General features: G+C 38.3%; 1 protein-coding gene across 45 annotated transcripts in view; it reads right to left on the bottom strand.

The window, feature by feature from the left end:
• PHF20L1 (PHD finger protein 20 like 1) overlaps positions 1-26,036 on the bottom strand; it is a 76,524-nt gene that overhangs the window by 20,583 nt on the left and 29,905 nt on the right. For 39 of the 45 annotated variants that reach the window (XR_016235992.1, XR_016235991.1, XM_070075518.2 and 36 more), the window contains 6 exons: positions 23,954-24,036; positions 20,262-20,514; positions 18,041-18,229; positions 17,574-17,777; positions 9,452-9,508; positions 8,122-8,229 (listed from right to left, as the gene is read on the bottom strand). Coding sequence is in view for 43 of the 45 variants with exons in the window: in XM_070075518.2 (XP_069931619.1) it covers positions 8,122-8,229; positions 9,452-9,508; positions 17,574-17,777; positions 18,041-18,229; positions 20,262-20,514; positions 23,954-24,036 (894 nt within the window). In the remaining 2 variants the exon portion in view is untranslated. Of the gene's footprint in view, positions 1-8,121; positions 8,230-9,451; positions 9,509-17,573; positions 17,778-18,040; positions 18,230-20,261; positions 20,515-23,810; positions 24,037-26,036 lie in introns of those variants that run through there. The other 6 variants (XM_089335742.1, XM_089335739.1, XM_089335738.1 and 3 more) reach the window with 2 other exon arrangements.

The following is a 26,036-nucleotide window of genomic DNA, read 5'->3' as shown; positions in this document are numbered from 1 at the left end:
TTAGTACCATTGGTTGAACTCTGTAATTAACACACAATTATTCTTAGGTGTTTAAATTTTAACTGAAAAGTGATCCCTGTTAGGAATTTGGAAAACATTATGTTGAGTGAAATAAGCCAATCCCAAAGGGACAAATACCACTTGTTCTCCTTGATAGGTGACAACTAACTGAGCACCAAAAAGGAAACCTGTTAAAGTGAAATGAACACTATGAGAAACGGTGACTGGATCAGCCGTCACCCTGACTGTTGATGAGCAGCTTAATATGTTATCCCTCTTAGTATTTTTTTTGTTTGTTCTACTTAATACTTTTGGTTGAATACTGTAATCAATACACAATTCTTCTTAAGTGCTGAAACTTAACTGAAAAGTGATCGCTGTTAAAAATAAGAGTGGGAATAAGAGAGGGAAGAGATGTGCAATTCGGGACATGCTCAAGCTGACTTACCTCAAACGGTAGAGTTAGAAACATACCAGGGAATTCGAATTCAATCCCATCGAGGTGGCATGTACCAATGCCATCTCACTAGTCCCAGTGATCAATTTCTGTTCACAATTGATCGTAATGATAGGACTAAGAACCAAAGGGATCACATAAACAAGAATAGTGTCTGCAAATACTAGCTGATAGAATAAAAAAGGGAGAGAATGATACAACATGGGAAGTGAGATACACAGCAGACCCATAGAATGGCAAATATCCTAACAGCACCCTGGCCTCATAATCAGCCCTTAAGGCATGTGGATCCGGCTGAAATGCCCATGAGAGTATTTCAGGCATGGAAAGCCAAGACACTCTGGGGGAAAAAAAAACTTAAATGAAAGATCTCCACGAGTGAGATCCCAGTGGAAAGAATGGGTCATCAAAGAAGGAGGTACCTTTCTCTGAAGGGAGGAGAGAACTTCCACTTTGACCATGGCCTTGTCTAAATATGATCAGAGTCAGTGAACTCAGGGGGCTTCCACAGCCTTGGCAGCTCATGACAAGAGCCTAGGGTGATTACTGAGGCCATAAACAAGAGTGTCAATTTGTTAAGTCAACAACAGGAGTCACTGTGCACTTACTCCTCATGTAGGATCTCTGTCCTTAGTGTGGTGTACATTGAGATTTAATGCTATAACTAGTACTCAAACAGTATTTTACAGTTTATGTTTCTGTGTGGGAGCAAACTGTTGAAATCTTTACTTAATGTATGCTAAACTGATCTTCTGTATATAAAGAGAATAGAAAATGAATCTTGAAGTGAATGGAAGGGGAGAGGGAGTGGATAAGGGGAGGGTTGCGGGTGGGAGGGATGTTATTGGGGGGGAAGCCATTGTAATCCATATTCTGTACTTTGGAAATTTATATTCATTAAATAAAGGTTAAAAAAAAAGCTAAGCTCATTTTGGTACAAAAGATTTTTTGATATCCATGTGTAGTTTTTCCATTATGTACATTTTCTGTGAATTTTCTGAAGACCTGGTGTATACATGGATTTTCAAAGCTTTTTGTACCACAATAAGCATCTTTGAATTCCATTTTCCATGAACTTTCTGAAGTCCTCCATTTTTTTAAATTCTTTTTCTCTTCCCAACCATCCAATAAGGGAAGTAATTTGCTAGAGCTATTTTACAAACAGAACTGAGGCAGAACAGGTTAAGTGAACCATCCAAGGAAACACAGGTATCCAAGGCAAAGGCAACATTCAAACCCAGACAGCCTGACCTCAGAAGCCTCACTCTTTGCCAGAAAGCAGTATCAGTAGATTTCAACACTGGAAGTGTACACAAACTGGAAAGCATGTTGCTACAGTGTGGATGTGGCTTGTTCCCCAATGGTTCATGTGTTGGTGATGTTTTAGGTGGTGTGGACCTTTAAGAGGTGGGGCCTAGGTCCCCTGGGATCTTCAGGTCACCAAGGATACTGTCTTTGGAAGAAAGGATCCAAGGCTATTATCAGGGGACCCCTGAATTAGTTCCTGCCAGACTGAGTTAGAAGAACTTGAACCTTACTCCTGAACAGCCTGTCTGGCTCTCTGGCTTCCCATTTAGCCATCTGACCTCTCATTTCCACACACACTCCCATCCTAACACCAAGCACCTACAAGCCCTCACCAAAGAACCAATCACGGAGGTCACTCAATGCTGCACTTTCCGCCTCCAAAACAGTGAGCTAAACAAACATCCTTTCTTTATGAAGCCATTCGGCCTCAGGATTTTCCATACAGTAATGGAAAAGTGACCAACACATTTGTTAAAACCCAGGTTCCTGGGCCTCACCCTGAACCTCAACCTAGGACCACTGCCAGACGCTCTGCTGTTGGACTACAGTGCAGTCTTGCCCAAAACCTTGTTATTTAAGGACAGGCATGAAAGGGTACTTATTAAATGCTAGGTAATGTGCACAGTTGTGGGGAGCAACTGGGAGCAACTCGGACTAGACTAAGTTACTGGAATTAAGACTTATTCTATGCATCTGCTCTCCCACAATATGGCGCTGAGAAGGGAGAAACAGCTTCTACACAGCTGCCTCCAGTTCAACCAATAAACAGCAGGACCTGCTCCTGATTGGAGGAGAGCAGCGTACTCGGCGTGTGGGTAGCAGAGTTGGGATTGGCGGAAGAGGACTATAAAGAAGGAGAGAGACAACATGCACCAGGAACATCTAAGGGGAACATCTGAAGGAACACCTGTGCAGCCCCCGAGAGAGCCGGCCGGCGGTGTGCCGCTCCCCCGCGGAAGTGGGGAATGTGGCAGGGGGAACTGCCCTTCCACGGAGGTGGAAGGGTCGGTAGCCAACCCGGGAAGAACCAGCAGCAAACCCGGGGAGGGCCGAGCAGACGAAAGAACAGCGCAGGGTCCTGTGTCGTTCCTCCACGAAGACGGGGAGCGACATAATGGTGCCGTGACTCGGATATGAAGCCTAGGCAGGGTTTAGTGTTGCTCCTCCACGAAGAGGGGGAGCGACACACAGTACTTTACAATGATCATCTTATTTAATTCCAGTAATACTTCTATGTAGTAGAAAGCATCATTACCATCTAGAAAGTGAAGAAATTAGGATTTAGAGACTTGTAAGTGGCCTGTCAGAGGTCATCCAGCGGTGTTATGACCAGGATCTGAAATCTTCTGCTAGACATTTCAAAGCTGCCCCCTAGCAACCACATTCTACATGCTCCTCTCAGCAAAAGTCAAAGCAGAAGTAGGGACTTACTGTAAAATAATCAAAGAAATATCAGTTTGGTACTGAAAACAAAACCTGGCTAACATTTAGTCTATGTTGCATTACCAAATGAATAAAAATGTTTTGGCATTCTAACTCCAATCCTCTCTGGCTGTTATGAATTAAAAAGTCTACTGCTGTGTTTCTAAATGCAGAATGTGTATAGTCTCCTACATCAGGAGTGGGGAACACACGGCCTGCTGGCTCTATAAGGCACAGGACATCATCTGGTCTGGCCTTGCCCAGGCAATCGCAGGCAGGATTGGAAATACAATAAGTCTATCACAGGATAATCTAAAATGACAATTCGTATGGCCCATGATGTTATAAGCATCCAAATGGCCCTTGGCAGAAAAATGGTTCCTCAACCCTGTCCTACAGATGTCCCTTGATCACTCTTGCTTCTCTAAATTTTTAACAGATTTATCAGGTACCAACCTCACCACAAATATCACACATTCCTGGTAGATGCAGATATGCCTCTTATCGTTCTTACTATATGATGGGGCTTCAAAATGGTCATAGAAAATCATAGTGTGAAGAAACTATGCACTGATCTCTAAACTGTTTGCATCAAAATAAACTCACAGTAACATGTCTGAATAGGACCAAGTTTGAGGCACTAAGAAGGATAAGACAGCAGTTGAAAAGAATCTATCAGAGCAATATAAATTCTGTTAAAATTGAAGTCGGAACAAATTAAATTTGTGATAAAGCCTGGTGGGAATACAGTGAGACCAGGGATGCTTTATGCAAAGCTTATGGGGGCAATGAATAATCCATTTTAAAAAGGGCTGCTGTCCGGCCATTGCGGCCATCTGGGGAGTGAACCAATGGTTGGAAGACCTCTCTCTCTCCCTCTCTCTGCCTCTCCTCTCTCTGTGTAACTCTGACTTTCAAATAAATAAATAAATCCTGAAAAAATACAAAAAACAAACAAAAAAACGGCTGATGAAGCACACGGAGGCAGACCTTCCGGACACATTTGTAAGGGAAAAAAACAAAACAAAACACATCTTCTCAATGCCCTACTTAAAGAGAATCAGTGATTACCAGCAGAAACAACAGCCAAACCACAGAGGTCTCAAGTGGTTCAGCATATACATTTTTTTTTTTTTTTGACAGGCAGAGTGGATAGTGAGAGAGAGAGACAGAGAGAAAGGTCTTCCTTTGCCATTGGTTCACCCTCCAATGGCCGCTGTGGCTGGCGTGCTGCGGCGGGTGCACCGCGCTGATCTGAAGGCAGGAGCCAGGTGCTTCTCCTGGTCTCCCATGGGGTGCAGGGCCCAAGCACTTGGGCCATATTCCACTGCCTTCCCTGGCCACAGCAGAGAGCTGGCCTGGAAGAGGGGCAACCGGAACAGAATCCGGCGCCCCAACCGGGACTAGAACCTGGTGTGCCGGCACCACTAGGTGGAGGATTAGCCTATTGAGCCGTGGCGCCGGCCTCACCATATACAATTCTGACCGGGAAATTAAAGTGGAGCAAACTTTCTGTTTGATGAATGTCAAAACTCTTTTGCCCAGATCAGCTGCAGACAAGCACAGAGCTTACAATGGAAATTCTAAACAGACTGAGTCAAGATCCCGAAGCGTTTCTTCAAGGAACTGGAACAAGGGATGAAACCTGGCTTGACCAAGCGTGATCCTGAAGACAAGAGGAAGTGGTGCAGTGAAAGGAAGAGCGGACAGGTCAAGAAGAAAGGTCAGGGGGGACTGTTCTGAGAAAGCTAGCTTAAGCATTATCAGAAAAACGCCTGGGGAAGGCTCCTCAGGAGAGTCCTTCTCACCACAACGCTCTTTCCCCTCTCCAGACAAGGGCAATGCTGTGAGATTCTGCCGGAAGTTATTAGGCAGCCACCTTACAGTCCTCAGTTGGCTCCTCTGACTTCTTTTGGTTTCACAATCTTAAAAATCCTTGAAGGGCACCCATTTTTCTTGTTACTAAGGTAAAAATGACTGCACTGACAGGGTTAAATTCCCAGAACTGCTGGTTCTCTAGGGATGGACTACTCGGCGTTGACTCCGTATTTTGCATTCATGAATGTTGAAGCCCCACCTGCATACGTACTTGCTGACTACCAACTCCCTACAGGGCATCTTTGCTGTTACTACATGATGCTTTGAATTCTCCTGTATTTCTTGTCCTAGTTTGTTTACATCTTGACATGCTTTCAGTTTCCTCATATTTACACGCAGATGAAACACAGAAATGAAGTGACCTGCTCAAACACAGCTACAAATCTGTGAAGACATCACTTGTTGACTCTACCGTGGTAGGACAGGCATCTGATGTGGCGTTTTGGATGCTGCCTGGGATGTGGGCACACCTGACCAGTGTGCCTGTATTAACGTCCCAGTTCTGCTTCCTATTCCAGCTTCCTGCTGATGTGCCCCATGGGAGGCAGATGGATTCCTACCACTCGCATGGCAGACCTTGACTGAGATCTGGGATCCTGGCTTCAGTTCAGCCCAGTCCCTGCTGTTGTGGGCAAGTGGGGAATAAATCAGCAGACAGAAGATCTCTGTCTGACTCTGACTCACTCTCTCTTTCAAACAAAATGAAACTAAATAAAAAATTTTTAAAACATATCAACATGGCAACTTCTCATACATAATGTTAGTTTTATGTCTGTACACTAACTCCAGTAATCAAGAAATTTATTAACCCACTACCACATGGAATAATTAAAAAAATGACTTCATTAAATTATTACTCTTTGTAACCTCATTTAAAGTAACAGATAAGGATAAGAACTTAGCAGAGCAACAAAAATAAGTAAAAACTTGTTGAAGGGAAGACTACCCAGCCTGGTAAACAATATTTAAAGTAAAGGACGTAAAGTTAACACAGCCCAATGGCTACAGTTAAACACTCTGACTCTGAAGCCAAACTACACAGATTTGTATCTGGTTTTCACCACTCACTCCCCATGTGAGCTGAACAGCTCTCTCTGTGCTGTAGTTGACTGCGACATGAAGACCACAGGCCCTCTTGTGAACGGTTAATATGAGGACGTAATGAACTAATATCAAAGGCACAGGTCAAGCCTGGCAACTAACAACCACCAGCAGGATACATGAAAAAACACTCAGTGGTGAATAAAAGAATTTTTAAAACTTCCTGAAGGTGATAACTGTGGACTAAAGAACACTTTATTCCAGTAACCACACCGAATAATAATGTGACTTCTCTCACACTTAGATGTCCTGAAAATTCTAAAGTTATTTTAAACTCCATATTTCCCTCTTCTGAAAGTCTACTCTTCTAATTTAATTGTCTGAGGTAAGGATCATTTCCAATAGGGATGTAAATATCCCAGAATGAGTTCTCCTCAGATGTAATAATTAACTACACAGACACTGGTACTAGCAGGCTGAGCACCTGCTGCTTCCAAATAGCAATGTTCTGTGCTTCTTCAGTATTGCCCAGGACTCTGTTTACAGAGGTAAATTTTTCAATGTATAGGTCTAATTTTACAGTGTAAACAATCACACGATGTTCTTCACTTTTTTATTAAGAAATAAAAAGTGTGACTTTTTAGAAAAGGCTCATTATAAAGGGTTATCAGTTAGAGGCTGATTACAATTATAAGGAACAAGTTTTCTTTGCAATTTTTTCTCTATTAGTTCTAACCACTTTGTGTTACCACTTACTGAATTCTTGTGGTTCTGTCCATCACTCTGATACCAGTATGTCCCCCTTCTGATTTGTTCTTATCAGTTTATCACTTTTAACTGTTTCTCTATTCAAAGCACAGAAGATTCTAGGTCTTCTAACACTAATACTGAACCAGATTTCTTCATTCACTGAAGCACACTTGCAGCTCTGCAGGGATGGGCTAAATGGCTGATATCACTGCCCACACGTGTTTTCAACTTCTTGGAACTTATGTCACAAAATAAAGTTTATAGTTTTACATTGCATTTTTCCACTTACAGCCCGCACATGGTTTCCCCCTTTGTGTTCCAATCTCCCTTCCCTTTCCCTCCCCAGTTAGTAGCTATAGGGTACACCCTGCGTCCGGGAAGATCTCATTCAAGACACTGGACTTAACTATACTCAAAGACTCCAGTCCAAAATACACTCACATCCATAGTAACCAGTGGTTAGGACTTGGACATACATTTGTATTTTTCTTGTTTTCCATACTTTCTTATCGCCTTGTCTTCTTTGGATAGTTAAGTACCACATTTCTTCCTCCCTCTGCTCTGTAAATTATGCCCTACGTTTCTTTTAGTGTTCACGTTAGAGATTTTAGTGTGCAGATCTAACTTACTGGAGCCTAAAAGCAGCCAACATCTCCTATTCCTCCAAAACGACACAAGGAGCTTAGAAACACTGAACACGGGGTGCTCAGCCCAAGGCAGACGCTTTGTAACATGTGGCTGAAATCATCCTCACAAACCAAGCTGTTTCATATAGTCAAGAGTTCCAACTTAGGCACCCTACACCCTGCTCCCTGGGACTCCTGGAATCGTAAACCTTCCTCTTGTCATTATCTTCCTTCTGCCCTCGAGTGCAGCCTTCAGATCTGCCTGTAGAAAAGGGCTGCTGCTAGAAATCCTGTGGCTTTTCCTAAAAATATCTTTATTTCTCCTTCATTCTGGAAAGTGAATCTAAGGAATGCTACGCTCCGAGATTCAGGATATTTCCTCCAGGATGTTGAGGTGATTTGGTGAGAGGGTCGGATCCACTACAGTGCTGGGAATTAAAGTGTCTTCTTGGTAGCAAAAATCAGTTTATTCACCAGAGTGCAAGACAAAGGAAAGCCATGGGAACTTCACCAGTGTTGAAGCATGAGTAGCTCGTCCTAACTCCATGTTGGTAAAAGGGGAGAGCTGAAAGAATCTTAGAATTTTTAAAACTGGGACTAACCATACTCAGTATTACTTAAATTAACCAGCATACTTACCATGCTGCTTAGATTTCTTTTTCTTTTTTTTCTTCTTCTTTTGTTTTGGTTTGTAGTGATCTTTCTCTCTCTTCTCTTTCCTTTCCTTATCCTTTTCTTTTCTCTTCCCTAAACAACAGAAATGGATACTTTAGTAATCATGGTTTACCTTGGGCTGTTCCTCTGAGGTTAACCTAAAAGCAGCATTTCTGTTTGAACCAGCTATGCCAGTCACATGCCCAGAGTGGCCAGATTCAGTTAAACTGCTCATGCCATGAGTCTGGAACATCTCATTGGCTTACTGAACTACAAGAGGGGGTCTTCGTTAGCAGTGTAGAGAAATCCCAACTCCTGACACCTTAAAGTTAACATAGATAGTAGTTAAAACCTTGAAGTGAGGAATGTGGTCAATTTCCTGGTGTGGCAAGAAATGAAATTTCATGACTTATAAAAGGTCTGACTGAGGAGACTCAGCATCTCCATGTGTAATTTAATGAGAAAATATAGAAATTATAAAAAAACTTTATGGACTTTCCTCTTTGGAAAAATGAGTAAGTCAATTAAATCACTGCCTAAACAACTCCTCAGTCTTCCCTCACTTCCCCTGCATGTACAAGAATGAAGGCTAAGAACACACACAAAAAGGCATTCTGTTATTCCTATCCTCAAATTTCGAAGCGTTCCTTTTTCCAGGTGTAAGTATGTTAAAGAGAAGAAATGGATCTGAGAGCATTTTATTTCAATTTGAATCATCCCATGTATTCCATTAGCGATCATTCTAATGCAGACTGGTTCCGCCTACAATTTATCAACCATATTTAAACAACTTTCTGTGACCCAAGCTCTCAGTTACTAACCGAGAACATTTTTAAAGTGGTCACTCGTTATTTCTTGACTTTTAGTCACTACATAACAGTAGAGAGAAAAGATAGCATAAAACTCAGCAAATTTTTATAAGTACATTGAAGAGACAAGACTAACAACAAATGACTATTCTTACAGATCATCCATCCTTTAAGTCTTAATGATATAGTAAATGGAACCTTATTTTCAAACAACCACACTTTCACAAACACAGATGTACATAAATAGACATGTTCCTAGAGAAAGCCACAGGATCTTTGATCAAAAAATACATATATATGCGTGTGTGTGTATACATATGCACGCACATATATAAAACAAGATATCTATTTAAGAAATCACGTCTCTGGAGCTAATGCTAACAGATACTAAAGCAGATGGTCACTTACACCTAAAGCAAGATTAACAGGTAAAGAGTAAGGGACAGACTATCTCTTCCCGCTCTGCCAAGCTTTAGTCTTTGTTAAAGATTACTTTCTGTTCATACCAAATGCAGTGGAACTTTTTTCTTCCGATTTCACTTTTTTTTCTGTTTTCGATATTCCTGTGGGTTAGGAGGAAAATATGTAAGTTTAATCAGGAAGAGTTAAAAGAATCAAATGATATCTTAAATTAAAACCCCTCCCCAAACTCTACATAAGATTCTTTTTTCCCTAAAAGTCTATGTAATTTTACTGCCAGACCTAGTTAACAAAGAAGTGAGATTTCTTACTTCAAAAAATTGATAAGGTAAGGACGATTTCTGTTCCTTCAGGCTACCTAGATTCAAATCTTGGTTCCAGCACTTACTAGTCATATGGTGGTGAGTATGTCATTTAGTGTCTCTGGGCTTCAGTTTCCTTATCTGTCAAATGGGAATAAAAGTAGCTACTCTGTTTTATTGTAAGGATTCTATAAATTAAAATATGTAAAGTGTTTATACTACTGTCTGGTAAATAAGTATTTCTTTTTATTTTATTTTCTGTGATGGGGCATTAATTTGAGACTATACCATTCCCAAAAATAGCATAAACGTGGGTCTGACACACACAGAAATGTTCAAGTAACTGTACTGTAGCTCACTAGCACTGCCACTTTTGACACCACAGAAGATGTCAAAAGCCATTGTAGCAGTATTAACAGGTACCATTTCTGCTCTGGTGACAGGATCTGCTGCTACTCAGCTCATTGAAATATTATATATACTGATTTCCAACAACCTGCACAAAATTTGTAAACTAACATTTAACCTCTTCTGGCCCAAACCAAATTTGTACCTTTGAATTCCATCATGAATGTGTTGCTGTTCAGTAATGATAATATTCAAAACAGAACAATTGTGCAAGTCATTTTTGTCTAGATGTCAATATAAAATAGAAACATGTATTTGCAAATGTGCTTTCTCGAGCCTCAGGAGCAGCACTGGTGTTTTCAGAAGTGGCACTTGGCAATGTGACAGACTCTTAGGTTCCTCTTCCAGGATGAAAGCCATAGCGTGAAGCCTACAGCCTCTTGGACCGGGGCCAGGGTGTCCATGAAAGGAACTGCATTACTGGTCTACCTTCGCTGACTACAATGGGTACCACTCCTTCAGGGATATGGAAGACAAATCCAGTGCTTATCAATCTCTGCTCTAGAATACAGAGCTAAGTCCAGTAGGGTAGATATAAATAATCAATCCCAAAGTGGTTTCAGAAGAGTTAATTCTAGACTCATTTGTCCTATGTTCTGGTTGTTCCCAAAGCTTTAGATTTCATAAATGATGAAAGTTCAGACACAAAACTAGGGGACTGACAAATGGTTTGTTGTCAACATTTTACACAGAATATCAAAATAAATATTCATATATGCAAAACTGACAGGACTTTTGAGGTATGCACAAACAGAAAAGCAAAAATAAACCTATTTTAGAATACAGCCAAAGAATGAACTTAGTTTTTTTTTTTTTTTTTAAGATTTGTTTTTATTTGAGAGTTAGATTTACAGACAGTGAGAGGGAGAGAGAGAGAGAGATGCCTTCCATCTGCTGGTTCACTCACTAAATGGCCTGAATGGCTGGAGCTCCGCCAATCTGAAGCCAGGAACCAGGAGCTTCTTCTGGGTCTCCCATGTGGCTGCAGGGGCCCAAAGACTTGGGCCATCTTCTGCTTCCCCAGGCCATAGCAGAGAGCTGGCCTGGAAGTGGAGCAGCTGGGACTAGAACTGGCACCCATATGGGATGCCAGTGGCGCAGGTGGAGGATTAATCTACTGCACTACGGTGCCAGCCCTATGCATTTAGTTTTATAAGAAGTCCACAGGGGTCAGCTCTGAGGCATAGTAGGTAAAGCCACTGCCTGCAGTGCCAGCATCCTATGTGGGCACCGGTTCAAGTCCAGGCTGCTCCACTTCTGATGGCCCAAGTCCTTGAGCCCCTGCACCTGCATGGGAGACCCAGAGGAAGCTCCTGGCTTCGGACTGGTGCAGCTCTGGTTAATGCAACCAATTGAGGAGTGAACCAGCAGATGGAAGACCTCTCTCTCTCTCTCTTAGCCTCTCCTCTCTCTCTGTGTAACTCTTTCACATAAATAAATAAATCTTAAAAAAAAGTTCACAATTTCTTATGTCATCATGTATTAGAATTGGGAAACCTAAGTACTAGTTTATAGAACAGAGGTTCTCTCACAAATTTTATACAAAATTTAATCAACAGAACATTTCTTTGAATATAATATTATGTAGGAGCTGGTGTTGTGGTAACAGGGTTAAGCTGCCATCTACAACGCTGGCATCCCATATGGACACCGGTTCAGATCCTGGTTACTCCACTTCCGATCCAGCTCTGTGCTAATGCAACCAGGAAGGCAGAAGATGGCCCAAGTGCTTGGGCCCCTGAAACCACTGGGAGATCCTGATGAAGCTCCTGCTCCTGGCTACAGCCCGGCCCAGCCTGGCCATTGTGGCCATTTGGGGAGTGAACCAGCTGATGAAAGATCTATCTTCCTTTTCTCTCTCTGTAACTCTGCCTTTCAAACAAATCTTAAAAAAAAAAAAAAAAAAAAAAAAAGTGGCAGGCCAGTACATAACACAAAAAGAGAAAGTCACTTAGATTAAAGCAAAAGAAGCAGAGCTCTGAACCATGCTTGCGTATACACATTGTAAAAACCAGCAATGGAGAGTGACCTCTCAAATCCTTCCTAGTGTGGTAAGGATCTCAGATTCTTCTGGCTAAAAAGAGGCGAGCCCTGAGCCTTTCCATGGAAACCCTGGGCTGTGCAGAAGCCATGAACAGTTGGTGTGGGGGAGGAGGTAGAGAAGAGGCCCTAGTTATAACTTAGTTTTGAAAAATCTGTAAAATAAACTGAAGAACAATTTAAAACAATGAAGCCTTTAAATAGCAAATGTAAAAGTGACAAAAGATGTTGGAACAAAAACGAAGGCCACTTTAAAACCAGACACAATCAGATTAGGTAGAGTTTATGGCATGCTTTCTTGCCATACTAATTTAGGCTAACAACATGACCCTCTGTTTTTCTTTGGTGATAAAAAGCATTACATTAACCAACAATAATATAGTTCATGGACTCTCTACAGAGGATTCACTTAAGAAGAGTCCAACTGGGGCTGCTGTTCTGGTGTAGCAGGTTAAGCCTCCACCTGTGATAATGGCATTCCATATGGGCACCAGTTCGAGTCCTGGCTGCTTCACTTCTGATCCAGCTCCCCCGCTAATGTACCTGAGAAAGCAGTGGAAGATGGCCCAAGTGCTTGGGCCCCTGCACTCATGTGGGAGACCTAGATGAAGCTCCTGGCTTCAGCCTGGTCCAGCCCTGGCTGTTGCAGTCATTTGGGTAATGAGCCAGCGAACAGAAGATGGATCGATCGATCGATCGCTCTCTCTCTCTCTCCTCTTTTCTGTAACTCTGCCTTTCAAATAAAAATAAAAATCTTTAAAAAAAATTAAAAAAAGAAGAGTCCAACTAACTTAACTCAAATACAAATTTTGACACTATTTCTATACTTATGTCTGTATTTCATGTAAAAACGAAGAAACGACTGTGAATGTCACTGAAGAAGTGTAATGATTGTCATCAAATCCTACTCTGAAACTAGATGGTCTGCTAATGAACACTGTGGGATTACAATGGTGTGGTCTTCATAACCATGCCAAGCCAATGTTTGTATCTGTATTCACTAAGAGATGCTGTAATGTAACAGGTCAACTGTTTGATACATGTGTGCCAATTTGCTGAAAAATTAGAAAACAGGGTATGTTACGAAAAAGGTATTTCTTTCAACACAGGCCTAAGGCTTAAAGTCATTTTCATCTTATCTAGTAATCCCAATTTTGTCTTCACTGGGGTTAGTGGGAATAAAAGTTGTCAAATATTTGAAAATTAAATCCCATCATATCATGATCTTTTCTTTGGAATAAACTTAAGACTCCATTAAAAAGCATAACTGATGATACAGTAAATTTAAAAAGCCAACATTTTAGAATGCAATCTTTTTATATAGACGAAAAACTGGGTTTCAAGAAGTTGATTTACTTAATCTTTGCTCTGAAGGGATAGAAAACAGGAGGACAGGCAGGTTGGGTTGCCCCATAGGCTCTTAAGAGACCAACTGCCAGCCCCAACAAGACCACCTAATAAGCCATCTGCTTCTCTGTCTGAGGCCTCCTGAGGACAACCCTGTCTTCCTTTGCACCCAAGGACACTCTACATATCTTGAGGCACTTAACATTGTGCATTAAATAGTTAGTTACACTTTGGTCATTAGCTTTTGTGTTCCTTCTAGACTTTAAGTTTCTGGAAGGCAGATCCCATATCTTATGCATGAGGTGCTCCCTACCTTCAGAGATCCTGACAAGGAAAGAACAGAAATCTGTTGGTACACTAAAGTGCTTCTTTTTCAAGAGCATACTTCTGAAAATACTTAATCCACACTACATTTCCAGACACTGACAGGACTAAGGTTATCTGAAGCTGTATTCTTAAGTAAAATCCTTTGCCTGCTGTCAAAAAATTCTGATAATAAAATAGAAACAAAGGCATCAACTTTTATAAAAATACCAATTAAACATTTTGGTAATGTAGCCAGCCTTGGGTAGTATCCATCCCAGCAGGAGAATGTAGACAGATGAGTGCAAACTCATTATCTCTACTGGAAAAACAATTAAAAGCTAAATTTAACCTGTTAAGAACAGGTGTATATAATACTTGAGCTATTTGCATAATACCACCAATCCTGTAGTATTACTCTTAAACCCAGCACCGTGCATATTATCTTACACACACACACACACACACACACACAGCCTAAGTTTGTTAAACTGTTCCACTGCTAGCACCTAACATCTTTGCATTCTAAAGTCTCCAGAGGTTTCAAATGGATACAATCCAGAAAACATCTCTGACTAAGTTCTGGTGATTAACACTTTCTAGAGAAGTTTTAAAATCAAAAGTAACAAAATTTACTTTGATGTTCAAGATGGACACCAATCGAAGAAAAAGGCACAAACGTAAGAAAAAGGAACAAAACGAAAACAAAAGCATAACTGTCTGGAACTTGGACTAGATGTAAGACAACCCGAGAGGCAGACAGAAATTAAAGAAATAATGCAAAACCGTACAGAGAAGGTGGATAACAAAAGCGTTCAGGGAGAAAAGCATGCAGATCACTTGGAATTTCAATGCAAGTGACATAAGCTCACAAGGCTTTAATTAAAAGATATCCAACAGAATATGACCTAAATTCCATTACTTTCCTCAAAAAGTAAAAAAATTAAAAGGCAATACAGAAACAAGGTAGAATTACTTCCCTTCATTCAAATACTGAGATCAAACCTCTAATAGATTGATTTTCAGTAATCAACATTTAAAACTATGTATTTCCGGCTGGCACTGTGGCAGAGCAGGTAAGGCTGCCTTTCGTGCTAGCATCTCATATGGGCACTTGCTGGAGTCCTGGATGCTCCATTTCCGATGCAGCTCCCTGATAATGCACCTGGGAAAGCAGCGGAAGATGATCTCTGGCTCCTGACTTTGGATCGGCCCAGTTCCGCCATTGCAGCCATTTGGGGAGTGAGCTAGTGGATGGAAGATCTCTCTGTCTCTCTTTCTCTCTGTTTCACAGTAACTCTTTCAAATAAATATATCTTAAAAAAAAACAAAAACAAAAACAAAAAACTACACATTTCCTTGCTGTAAGCAATTAAATGCGCCAACCACTGCACTCACTACTCACATGAACCTTTCTCTTCCACCAGCAATTCAGTTATCTTATCAGCCTAAGCTCTGCTCCTTCACTTTCCAAGAAAACTATCTTAATACTTTTACTTTCCCAAATAGTGGTTGCTAATTTTTAAAAGGAAAAAGAACACTGACAGCATTCCCTATACTCCAGCACAATTCCAACCATTATGAGAGATGAGGAGTTCAGCAGTATCTCCACAACCACACCAGAGATTCTGAGAAGAAGACAAGGCTAATTCCCTGGTTACAGACAAAATCATCTCTGTCAAGGATCTCCATGCAGAGTCATCGCTTTGATATTTTACAATATATATAATCTGGGTAGTATAACACTTTTAACTATAATAGCTACTTAACTGGTCTATATTTCAGTTTTGTTATACTCATTAAAATATATGTATATTAAGGAAAATACAAACATTTTCATAATATAAAAATGACTTGCTTAATGGATATACTCCATTAAGGCTTTAACATACTCCTCATCTTTTCAAACAATGGCAAAACCAAGACTGTCAAAGAACTGCGTAAGACCTTCATCAGGAAAATTATCTCAAAGATAAATGATAATTCACAAATCTGATGAGAAAAGGAGAAAAATTACTCTAAGGAAACACCAGGCTTAGAAAGAGCCAACTGAGAAACTATAAAAAATGCTGTATTTTGTAGCTTTTCCTAAAAAAAAAAAAAAAAAAAAAAAAAAAAAAAAAAAAAAAAAAAAAAAAAAAAAAAAGACATGGAAACATAGTCATGTGAAAAATGACTTCAACCTTTATAGATAAAATGGTATTGTAGAGAACTGTACACTTTTTGCCAACAGTAACACTAATTTAGGGAAGGATAAGAATGTGAAGGAAGTAAATTAAAAAATAAAGTATGTGTCCTAAGTTACTTCAATCACTTTATTTCAATAAATGCCACCACCAGAAAGAGGCAGCTCTGGTATTTTATGTTTCTTCATCTAAGGAGTTGATAGAGTAGGTTCAGGGAAGATGCTGGTAAATATGCCAACATACTTCTTTATGCTTTCTTCCATTTCCATTTCAGACTGAATCACTTCAGACCTCCTTCACCCTCTATCAAGTTAGTAATTTACTTTCATTGGAACTATTATATGCCTTTTTTTCATCACATGGACTCTGGATCAGGTTAAAACTTCTAAATTAAAAAATGCATCATATAAGGGAGATGCAAATCAACATTCTATTAGATTTAAAGTATCAATTTGATAGAAGACATCCAAATACTGTCACATTATAATAAATATCACAAAATCATCCAAAAAATGTGTTTTAAGTATGACTGATTTTACTGATTAGAGTCCTCAAATAACTTCACAGTAAATTTCATTTGACTGGGAGATTCTTCCTCCAAATATAAATTATACTTAAGATTCAGATATTCAGTTTATATATTCATTTTTTAAAATATGTAAATATTTAACAGGCAGAGTGAACAGAGAGACAGAGGAGAGAGAGGGAGAGAGAGATATAACTTGCATCTGCTGATTCACTCCCATAACCTCAACGGCCAGGTGATGGGTTGGGCTGAAGCCAGGAGCCTAGAAGTCCATTTGGGTCTTCCACATGGGTGGAAGGGGCCCAAGTATTTGTCCATCTTCTGCTGCCTTCCCAGGTGCATTAGCAGGGGACTGGGCTGGAAGCAGAGCAGCCAGGACTCAAAATAGCATTCTGATATGGATGATATTAACTATTTTCTGGCTTAAAAATAATTACACTTAGTTCCAATAAATAACACTTAGTGGAAATAAAGATTTAAGAGATATACAGGGACAGCCGGCACCGCAGCTCAATAGGCTAATCCTCCGCCTATAGCGCCAGCACACCGGGTTCTAGTCCCGGTCAGGGCGCCGGATTCTGTCCCAGTTGCCCCTTCCAGGCCAGCTCTCTGCTGTGGCCAGGGAGTGCAGTGGAGGATGGCCCAAGTGCTTGGGCCCTGCACCCCATGGGAGACCAGAAGTCCCTGGCTCCTGCCTTCGGGTCAGCACGGTGTTCTGGCCGCAGCGCGCCAGCCGCGGCGACCATTGGAGGGTGAACCAATGGCAAAAGGAAGACCTTTCTCTCTGTCTCTCTCTCACTGTCCACTCTGCCTGTCAAAAATAAATAAATAAATAAATAAGAAACATACAGGGAGAACAAAGTAGATGAAACTGACAAGGTACAAAGAATTTTCAGGGAATATGATGGTAAACTGATCACACAGAAGAACTTTTAAAACAGAGAAATTATCTTCCATAAATGTTGTATCACAGTATATGTGAAACTATACAGGAGTTAAAATGATGCAGTTAAACACCAAAATGTTCCTATCTAGTAACAGCAGTCCTAATTATTTACAAATCATGTCTTGTTTTATTTTTATTTTTTTTTTTTACCTGCTGCTGTTGGAGCTCCTCTTCCATCACTGACTGCTTTGGAAGGATTTGTAAGTATTTGGGTATCTTCCTTTTCTACCTTGGGACATTCATTATGGTAAGAGGAATCTGGGACTAGTGGTGCTGTAACTTCGGAACCACGACTTAGATCAAGAGGAAGACAAGGTCCCAGTTTCTCAAGTGGCAAATGTGAAACATCAGGCACTATACAAAATAGAGAACACAATACCATATTAATACAGATAAACTGGCTGAGTTAGTATCAATGTGGATTCAAGTGTTACATTTAAACAGTGCCTGGCATAAAGAAGGTACTCAATGTTTGCAGAATAAACCAAGTGTTTATAAGTCCAAAAGATGTACGAAACAAGCATAAATCGCTTAATATTCTAAAAGCAATCTTTAATTTTTAGTTTTTTCTCTATCTTCTTTTATGTTTGGTTCTATAGGAAATCAATATACATTACCCTCTGGTACTGACGACTCTTGCTGGTTCTGAGAACTGATGGAGAATACTTTCCCATCAGTGGCTGGAGAGGGAGAAGAAACCTTTTCTATTGAATCATCAGGCATGGGTAAGGTGGCTAAACGCTGAGATCTTCTTCTCCGCTCACTATGCTTGAAAGGTCTAGGGGGATTCACAGGCTGTGGAGGACCTAGAAAAAGATCTTCAATGTTCACGAAGCAGATACATACCAGGAGCATCTTAAAATACTTAAGGAAGCAAATGGGGAAAAGGATTCATATTCTGTCCTTTGATGTGGTTGTAAGATATCCACAAGGAATGGCATCTTCCAAAGGTAATCAAAGGCAAAAATTGTGCCCTATTCAGAGTTAATCAAAACTTCTATAATCTTAAACCTACAAGAACTAAAAAAAGAAAAAAAGAAAAATAAAAAAAACACAGAACAATATTTTCAACTAGCTCCCCCAAAATATAGACTAAATTTAAATTTCAAATTACAAATTGTTGTGTAAATTGACATTTTTCCTTTGGAGAAACAGTTTCTTTATAGCAAAGATAAAAGAAAAATTACATATATATAGATATGTATTTTCTTTTTGCCACATTATAAATTTAAACACTTTAAGCAAAAAAGGGGGCACAAGCAACAAAAATCTTATATTATAGTTAGTGCTTTACTTACTTGCCAAAGTAAAACTAATGTAATGATTATACCATCCTCCTTCCCCCAAATGGATTTTTATAAACATATGCCTGGGCCTGATTCATTAAAAAAAATTGAACACAAACAACTTCATGTAGCTACTGTGAGAAATGATGGGGATTTGTTAGAGTATATTATTCTTGCCCTTATATATATTTTTGTTGGTTTTTTAATAAATAAGTTGGTGAGCCATTTAAGCATTTTCTAAGGATGCAACATAAATACTTGGAAATCTTTTTTTTTTTTGAGATATGCTCTTTCTACATGTCAAAAAATTTGACTTTTAAGGAAAGGCAAGATAGAACGATATATTCATATTAATTTAGAGGAAGTAAGAATGCTTGAAAGAGGTTGAAACTTGGGTATTTACGAGCAATTTTACAACAATCAAAATGAAAAGAGACATGGTGATAACTGGAAAAAAATGAATAAAATTCAACTACTATAATATTGTAGTTATAACATCGATAAAAACAATTTCAAAATAAAGTGCTTACCAATGTCATGACATTCTAGTGACTACTAATGACATTATTTCATTATAAATGCCATACAAAATGAAGCTTATGAGGAAACAATTTTTTCTCTTCTCATTCTTTCTAGTCACTTATTTTAAAAGAATTTTAAAAACTGATGAAAAAATTTTAAATGTTGTTTAGTAGAAAATATGGCAACTGAATGGAAGAGGTTAACATGCTTGATTGATAAATGTCTTCTCCATGACAACATTTTTAATAATTCTGAAAGATGTAATATGAAATAGGAACCATGTCATATTCATTTATTAATTATATTACTGATTTATTTGTCAAGCAGGGGGAAAAAAAGGCATTATTTGACCAGTGACTTTCTGGATAACTGTTTTTCATGTGTCTCTAACTTGGAATACTAAGCTGATATGAGGAACTCAGGGCCCACAGGGATCGTCTACATACATCGCTATTTCCAAACCCATGTTAAAAGGCTATTTTTAAAAAGGTTAACCCTTGAAAGGTTAGTGGTACTGAAACAATACAATCTTTTTTAAAGTCTGACCAAGGAGGCACTCCTTTCATTAGTAGGATTAAACACAAGTCTGTATTATATATCAGAATGAGTAAAATGTGCTGCACAGGTTTACAGAAAGGTGGTGACAATAAATATATCCAAAAGAACAGTGTTAGGAGTTAAGTAAAAATGTCTACCACAGGTCTTTTTCAATGTGTTTCTGTTTTGCAGGGGAGGTTTTTTTGTAATGAATCAGGCCTCTCATTGTGCTTGGGTTCTTTGAGTTGAGGAGCGTCAACTGCAGTGGGATCTGTGTAAGGTTTCTCACCCAGCAGCATAGTTTCTGAACAACACATCAGTAAGCAATGTAGATGGTTTCTGCCCCTGAAATAGTTTCAAGCCTTCACTATTGTATCATCCAAAGCTAAGATTTTAAAAAGCAACTTCATAAAAAAACAATATTTACTACAATCAAACTGTTTGTAATGTATCTTATATGATAAATAACTATTTTTTAAAAATCTGTGCTCACTAGTTTTATTTATCACTGAAGAAGAAAGCTGAGATACAAGCGTCAAATCCTCGACTTGTATTAATTCTGGGGACAGTGGTGATTTAGGGGTTTTTATACACCCAGAAGAATCTCCAGATTCATGTTTGCATTTCTTGCTGCGAGCCTTCCCTGAAGACAAAGTTGAGGATAACAGTGCAGGTTTCTGAGTGTTGGCAGAACTGCTAATGTCAGCTTCATTTTTTTTCTGACTTTGAGGTTTAGGTGAAATCGCCTGAATAAATAATAAAAAATTGATATTTTTATTTTGGTTTCTTCATTTTTGTTCTTGTTTTCTATTTTGATTGTTAAGCAACTTTAGTATCCAAAAACATTGTTAAGCAACATATAACATTTCTATTACAAATGAAAAACCAAAAAGAACCCCACAAATTATTAACTAAAAGTTGAATAGACTGTCTTTAAAGGGATGCTGTCAACTTTCAGTCTAAATTTATTTTAAATACATTATTTATAATAGTCTCATAAAATGCTATCTTATAAGACAAATATTTCAGTATTAAATTGATATGTATATCTTTGGAATAATTGCTAATGACATTAACAATAATCAGATTAATAAAGAGTATTTTCATGTTTTGAGTTCTACATTTAATCAAGCTGAATGTGGAGGTCTAAGTAGACAGTTTCCCTTTAAAGAAAGATCTCAACAGGAAAACAATGACCAAATTAACAAAACATTATCTTTAACTCCTCTTAGTGCTGAAAGCTAGAGTTTCATAAGCATAACGCATCATGAAATCAGAGCCACCAGCAATATAGAGTTAAAAGACTAAAAAACAATACAAAACAAGCAACAACAAAAAAAAAACAACCAAAGAGATAAAGTGTAAGTTAAAAACATTGGATTTAAAAACAAAATACGTCGCATTCTTAGATGAGAGTTTTTACCTTCTTCCTGAAAACTGATACTTTTAAAAAAAAATTAGAACTTTGTCAGTTCTTTCACAAAGAATACTTTTATTCATTTGGCAGTAAAATTTCCTACATATGTATAGTATGTGTGAATGTGTCCACTGTTCAAAGACAACAGATAACAGCAACACTGGATGAGTCTGCGCCTACGTGCTGGAATGCCTGCACTGTCTCATTTTCTGACATATATACTTACTGGAGAGCAATATATGGAAGACACATTTTTTTCTAAACCTATACTAATATCGGCCACTATAAAGTCAAGTTGCTAAGAACTATGAACAAGAAATTTGTTCCCAATAAACCTTTTTACTTCCCTATCTTTTGTGAGGGATGAACACTGGGTCTGTTGTCTGTCATTCTCTGGACTATGAAAGACCAGTGTCTGGGAACCAAATAAATCACTCTCTTCCCACTAATAAACAAAGCACTCAAATTCTGGTGGGGAAAAAAGTGTACACTTGGTATTAGGTAGGGCACTTCTGAATGCTCTATAAACGGCATGTTGGACATACCACATACAAGGGTCAAGTGTCACATTCATTCAGTTGTCATTATTTCTATTGTTGAATTCACTCATTATACATGTGTATAAGTGCAGATTAGTCACTTGAAAAAGTACTCCATAAAGGCAAAGCATTGCTAAGCTTATCATAAAAGGTGTTGCCAGAAAAGTAATTAGAGCCATTACTTGTAAATAAACAATTTTATTGTTCTTCACATACGTGAAAGACATCACTACAGCATCCATTACTCTCAAGTTACAAAGTTATAAAACAAGATTTAAACTTAAATTAATATCTTGATAAGATGCTTAACTTCTAAACAAGGACAAATTAACATTTTTAAAAACTTACTGAATTATTATGCATCTAATGCAAATTTTATCCAAAAAGTATAACATGACATTTCCCTAATACAATTAAATAATCTATAGTTAATAATCTGAGAATGGGGGTTCAAGACCACAAAATTTATATTTTTAAAATATATAAATAAATCCATTAGCACATGAAGTTTTAGCTACATGCCTGTTATCAATCTATGTCACAAGTGACATCTGAACTCAGGACAACAGAGGTTAATGACAATCAATACCTCTTTTAGATTTATTGTTGAAACCAACTGAGATATAATTAAGAGTTTTATAACTCGGCTTTTTAATTCTGTAACAGGGCTAACACATAGCATAAAAGTCAAGAGTTTGGTTACAAAACATTTTCACACTGAAATCAACCTGAATGACAAAAAATAAAGGAACAGCATGATGTTCCTTAAAATCTAAAATAATTTACAAAGTTCTCATTAACGATTATTGGTCTCTTTGTTACAAAACTGGCAAGGACTCAAAATTTTCAATTATGCAAACAGAAATAGCCGAGTTTTTCAATTTTCCTTATCTTCTTTTTTAACCCCAATTTCAAAATATTTTCTGTACTTCTCTCTGAAATGTGTACTGTCCTTTACACTAACTTCGACATATATAAGTAATTCTCATAACCACATTCAGCTCAGCAGGATTGTGCGTAATGAAAGATTGACATTGTAATGAATTTTCCAGAAACATTTTATTACCCAAGTCCCTGATTTATCGCATTCTGAGAATACCATAAACAGTGGTGAATATACAAAATATTGTTATTATCTGAGATGTTGAATATAGTAGTACACAGTAAAAAAAAGTCATTTAAAATTTGGTTATATACTGACAATAACGGCAAAGACTTAACCGTCTGATGATCACAGAAAATCAGAAGATATGATGCATTGACATATTAATCAATTTAAAAGACCATTGATTTAATATAACATTAATGGAGGCACCAAAACAACACACTGTTATCAAATCAGGCCCAAAATAACCCTGAAAAACTCAATACAATATCAATTAAATTTAGACTACTCTTTAAAACGCAAATAGAGAAGAGCAAAAGGTATTTATTTTAAAGTCTTCTTTATTAGTCTACTAATAAAGAAAATTAAAATAATACAAAAAGGATATATTAAAACTACATTAAGGCTCAGATTTTAAAACAAGAGAACCAAGGAAATCCAGTTATGGCTATTATTGTGTTCTTTTAGTCTTAACAGTGCCTAAGAATTAAGCCCTTAGAGAATGTAAAAGCATGCACAGTTCGTATGTACAAGTACTGTGGGAATCTGAAGGTAGCCAAGGCAAAATCTAGCAACTGCCACCTTCATTTTTAAATTCCTCTATTAGGTGGTTTAAAGACAGACCCTTAATAGTTTTTTAAATTCTTTTTTTGTAGTTATTAAAATATACATCCTAGCAAAAATGTATGGCTCATTGATCAATTCATAAAACACATAGTCTAACAATACCAATTGTTATAAAAGAAACTTCTTACAAAAGAAGCTTTATTAGATGTCAAAAAACCCTGTTTTAACTCACAAATGAAAAGTATTTGTGTAAGGGTCTTTATGTAAGCCAGTGAAAGGGGATCCGGCTGGAAGCTTATACCCTGGGATACCTGTCTCCAGGCCTTCAAATTTTAGAGACAATGGCTTATAATGCCAGTCTATTGAAAACAAATACTAATGAAGTCTGTAGTTGATCTGTACATCTCAGAGAAGGCAAAGTTAAAAATGTATCATCAAGTAATTAGCTGTCTATTCCCATATCTGATCCAAATGTCAATTTCAACTGCATGGATACTATAGCTCCATGATCATTCCAGTGGGAACCTTGAAAAAAATCAAATGCTACCATTTCATACCTGCTCCAGCATTGGAGCTGTTTCATTGTAGTCTTCCTTTTTTTCAGCACCATCCACCCCAACAGCTTTGGATGCCAACAAACCTTGAGAAAAATTGTACAGAAATTGCTTATTAGAAAAAAATACTGATTTTCATCCTAATTAACTTTCCAAAAATTTGAGCAGCTAAAATCTCCCACACTTTCTAAGCATGAAGTAAATATTCTCAAATATTTACTTTTCAAAACTACAAACACCCCTACTAAGTCAAGGGACTGCATCAAAACTTCAGAGTTCCTTACATAATTGTGTGGGTTTTAAATATTATTCCTAATGATATCCTTTAACACATACACACGCTTATTCTGTAAAATTGTAAAATTCTATGGCTTAATGCCCAGAATAAGATTGTTTAGAATGCCAGTACTTATAATGTGGGCTTTGCTTATACAAGAGAAATAAAATACAGAATATTCAAGACAGGTTAAATCCTTGAAACACACAGAATATAAAACAAGATTGTTTGTTGCATTATTCTTAGCTTAAAATATCTTCGCTACTTTTAATTTCACGTGGGTACCTTCACTCAAGACTTCTTTGTTTACTGCTACACCTAGCTGCATCTTATCTACTTAAAAAAGTTCTAAAAACATTGGCAGCTCTATTTAATGTTAAGGAGGAAAAGTATGGGCTGGCGCCACGGCTCACTAAGCTAATCCTCCGCCTTGTGGCGCCAGCACACCGGGTTCTAGTCCCGGTCGGGGCGCCGGATTCTGTCCCAGTTGCCCCTCTTCTAGTCCAGCTCTCTGCTGTGGCCAGGGAGTGCAGTGGAGGATGGCCCAAGTGCTTGGGCCCTGCACCCCATGGGAGACCAGGAGAAGCACCTGGCTCCTGCCATCGGATCAGCGCAGTGCGCCAGCCGCGGCAGCCATTGGAGGGTGAACCAACGGCAAAAGGAAGACCTTTCTCTCTATCTCTCTCTCACTGTCCACTCTGCCTGTCCAAAAAAAAAAAAAAAAGGAGGAAAAGTGGAAAAGTATGGATCCTTTTTAAAACATTTGAACTTAACACTATAATTTCATTCCATAAATACTGAAAAAAAATTGGAAGTGCTAGCTTTCCCCAATGAATGTCAATTCTCAAAGTTAGAAGACAGAATATTTTCTCTGGAATAAACATAATTAATTTCAAAAAAGATTAAACTCTGCTTCAATTAATAAATAAAAGGCATTTACTTGGTATAAACTATTTGCGAAGCCAGTCAGGAACCTTCAATGAGGCCAGGGCTATAAACCTTGTACTTTTTATGGCCACCTTGCTCATAAAAGGCCACCGAAAATCATTGATGTGTCATTTCAAAGGTGGCCAAGAAAACCAAAGGAAGCATACTTAGCAACTAATAACATAATAAAACAGTAATAGCACATTTATTACTGAAGCTGTTCACAACATAACTAATAGGAAAAAGAGAGTGCCCCCAAACACCCCATGAGGTGGGGCTATCTGTCTAGAAGGCAATACAACTTGACTATACCCTAAAGTTGGGTAGGGATCTATGTAGGAATTCACACATTAAAATTATATTCTGAAAGTAATACTAGAACCAAATGTTGATTTCAGCAAAAGGTTTCTTGGAAAGCTGAATATGTAACATTGAGATTATAACTTAAAATAGGTAAGACTAAAAAACAATGGTTTTGATAAACCAATGTTCTGTATTAATCTCTAAGGCACTCTGCATAATGGGAAGAACCTGGGAGAACACATACACAGGAGACTTCAACAGCTCATCAAACATCTGCATTATCTTGAATTTCATCTTTCTATAAACTTTTTGAAGTCCTCTCATATATACTGTGCAACTACATTTTCACTGTCTTACCTATTTGGAAGTTTTGAAAAAAGCCATTCTTGTATTATTCTCTATACATACCAGGTTTGGAACAGTTGTAGGGGTGTGTGTTTGGGGAAGGGAACAGGAAAAGTGAATATATGAATTAAACTTAACCATAGCTCATCTATTTATTTTCAGCTAAAATTATTCAAAACATAAAATACAATGGAGTAGAGAGGACTACATGAGGGTAAGCTGCCATAATCCCCT

This window comes from Oryctolagus cuniculus, chromosome 6 (assembly GCF_051225735.1).
Source record: "Oryctolagus cuniculus isolate XC-2025 breed Fujian yellow rabbit chromosome 6, ASM5122573v1, whole genome shotgun sequence".
In the NCBI taxonomy this organism is placed as follows: Eukaryota; Metazoa; Chordata; class Mammalia; order Lagomorpha; family Leporidae; genus Oryctolagus; species Oryctolagus cuniculus.
The sequence above is the reverse complement of the archived record's forward strand: the minus strand, read 5'-3'. Positions and strand labels throughout refer to the sequence as shown.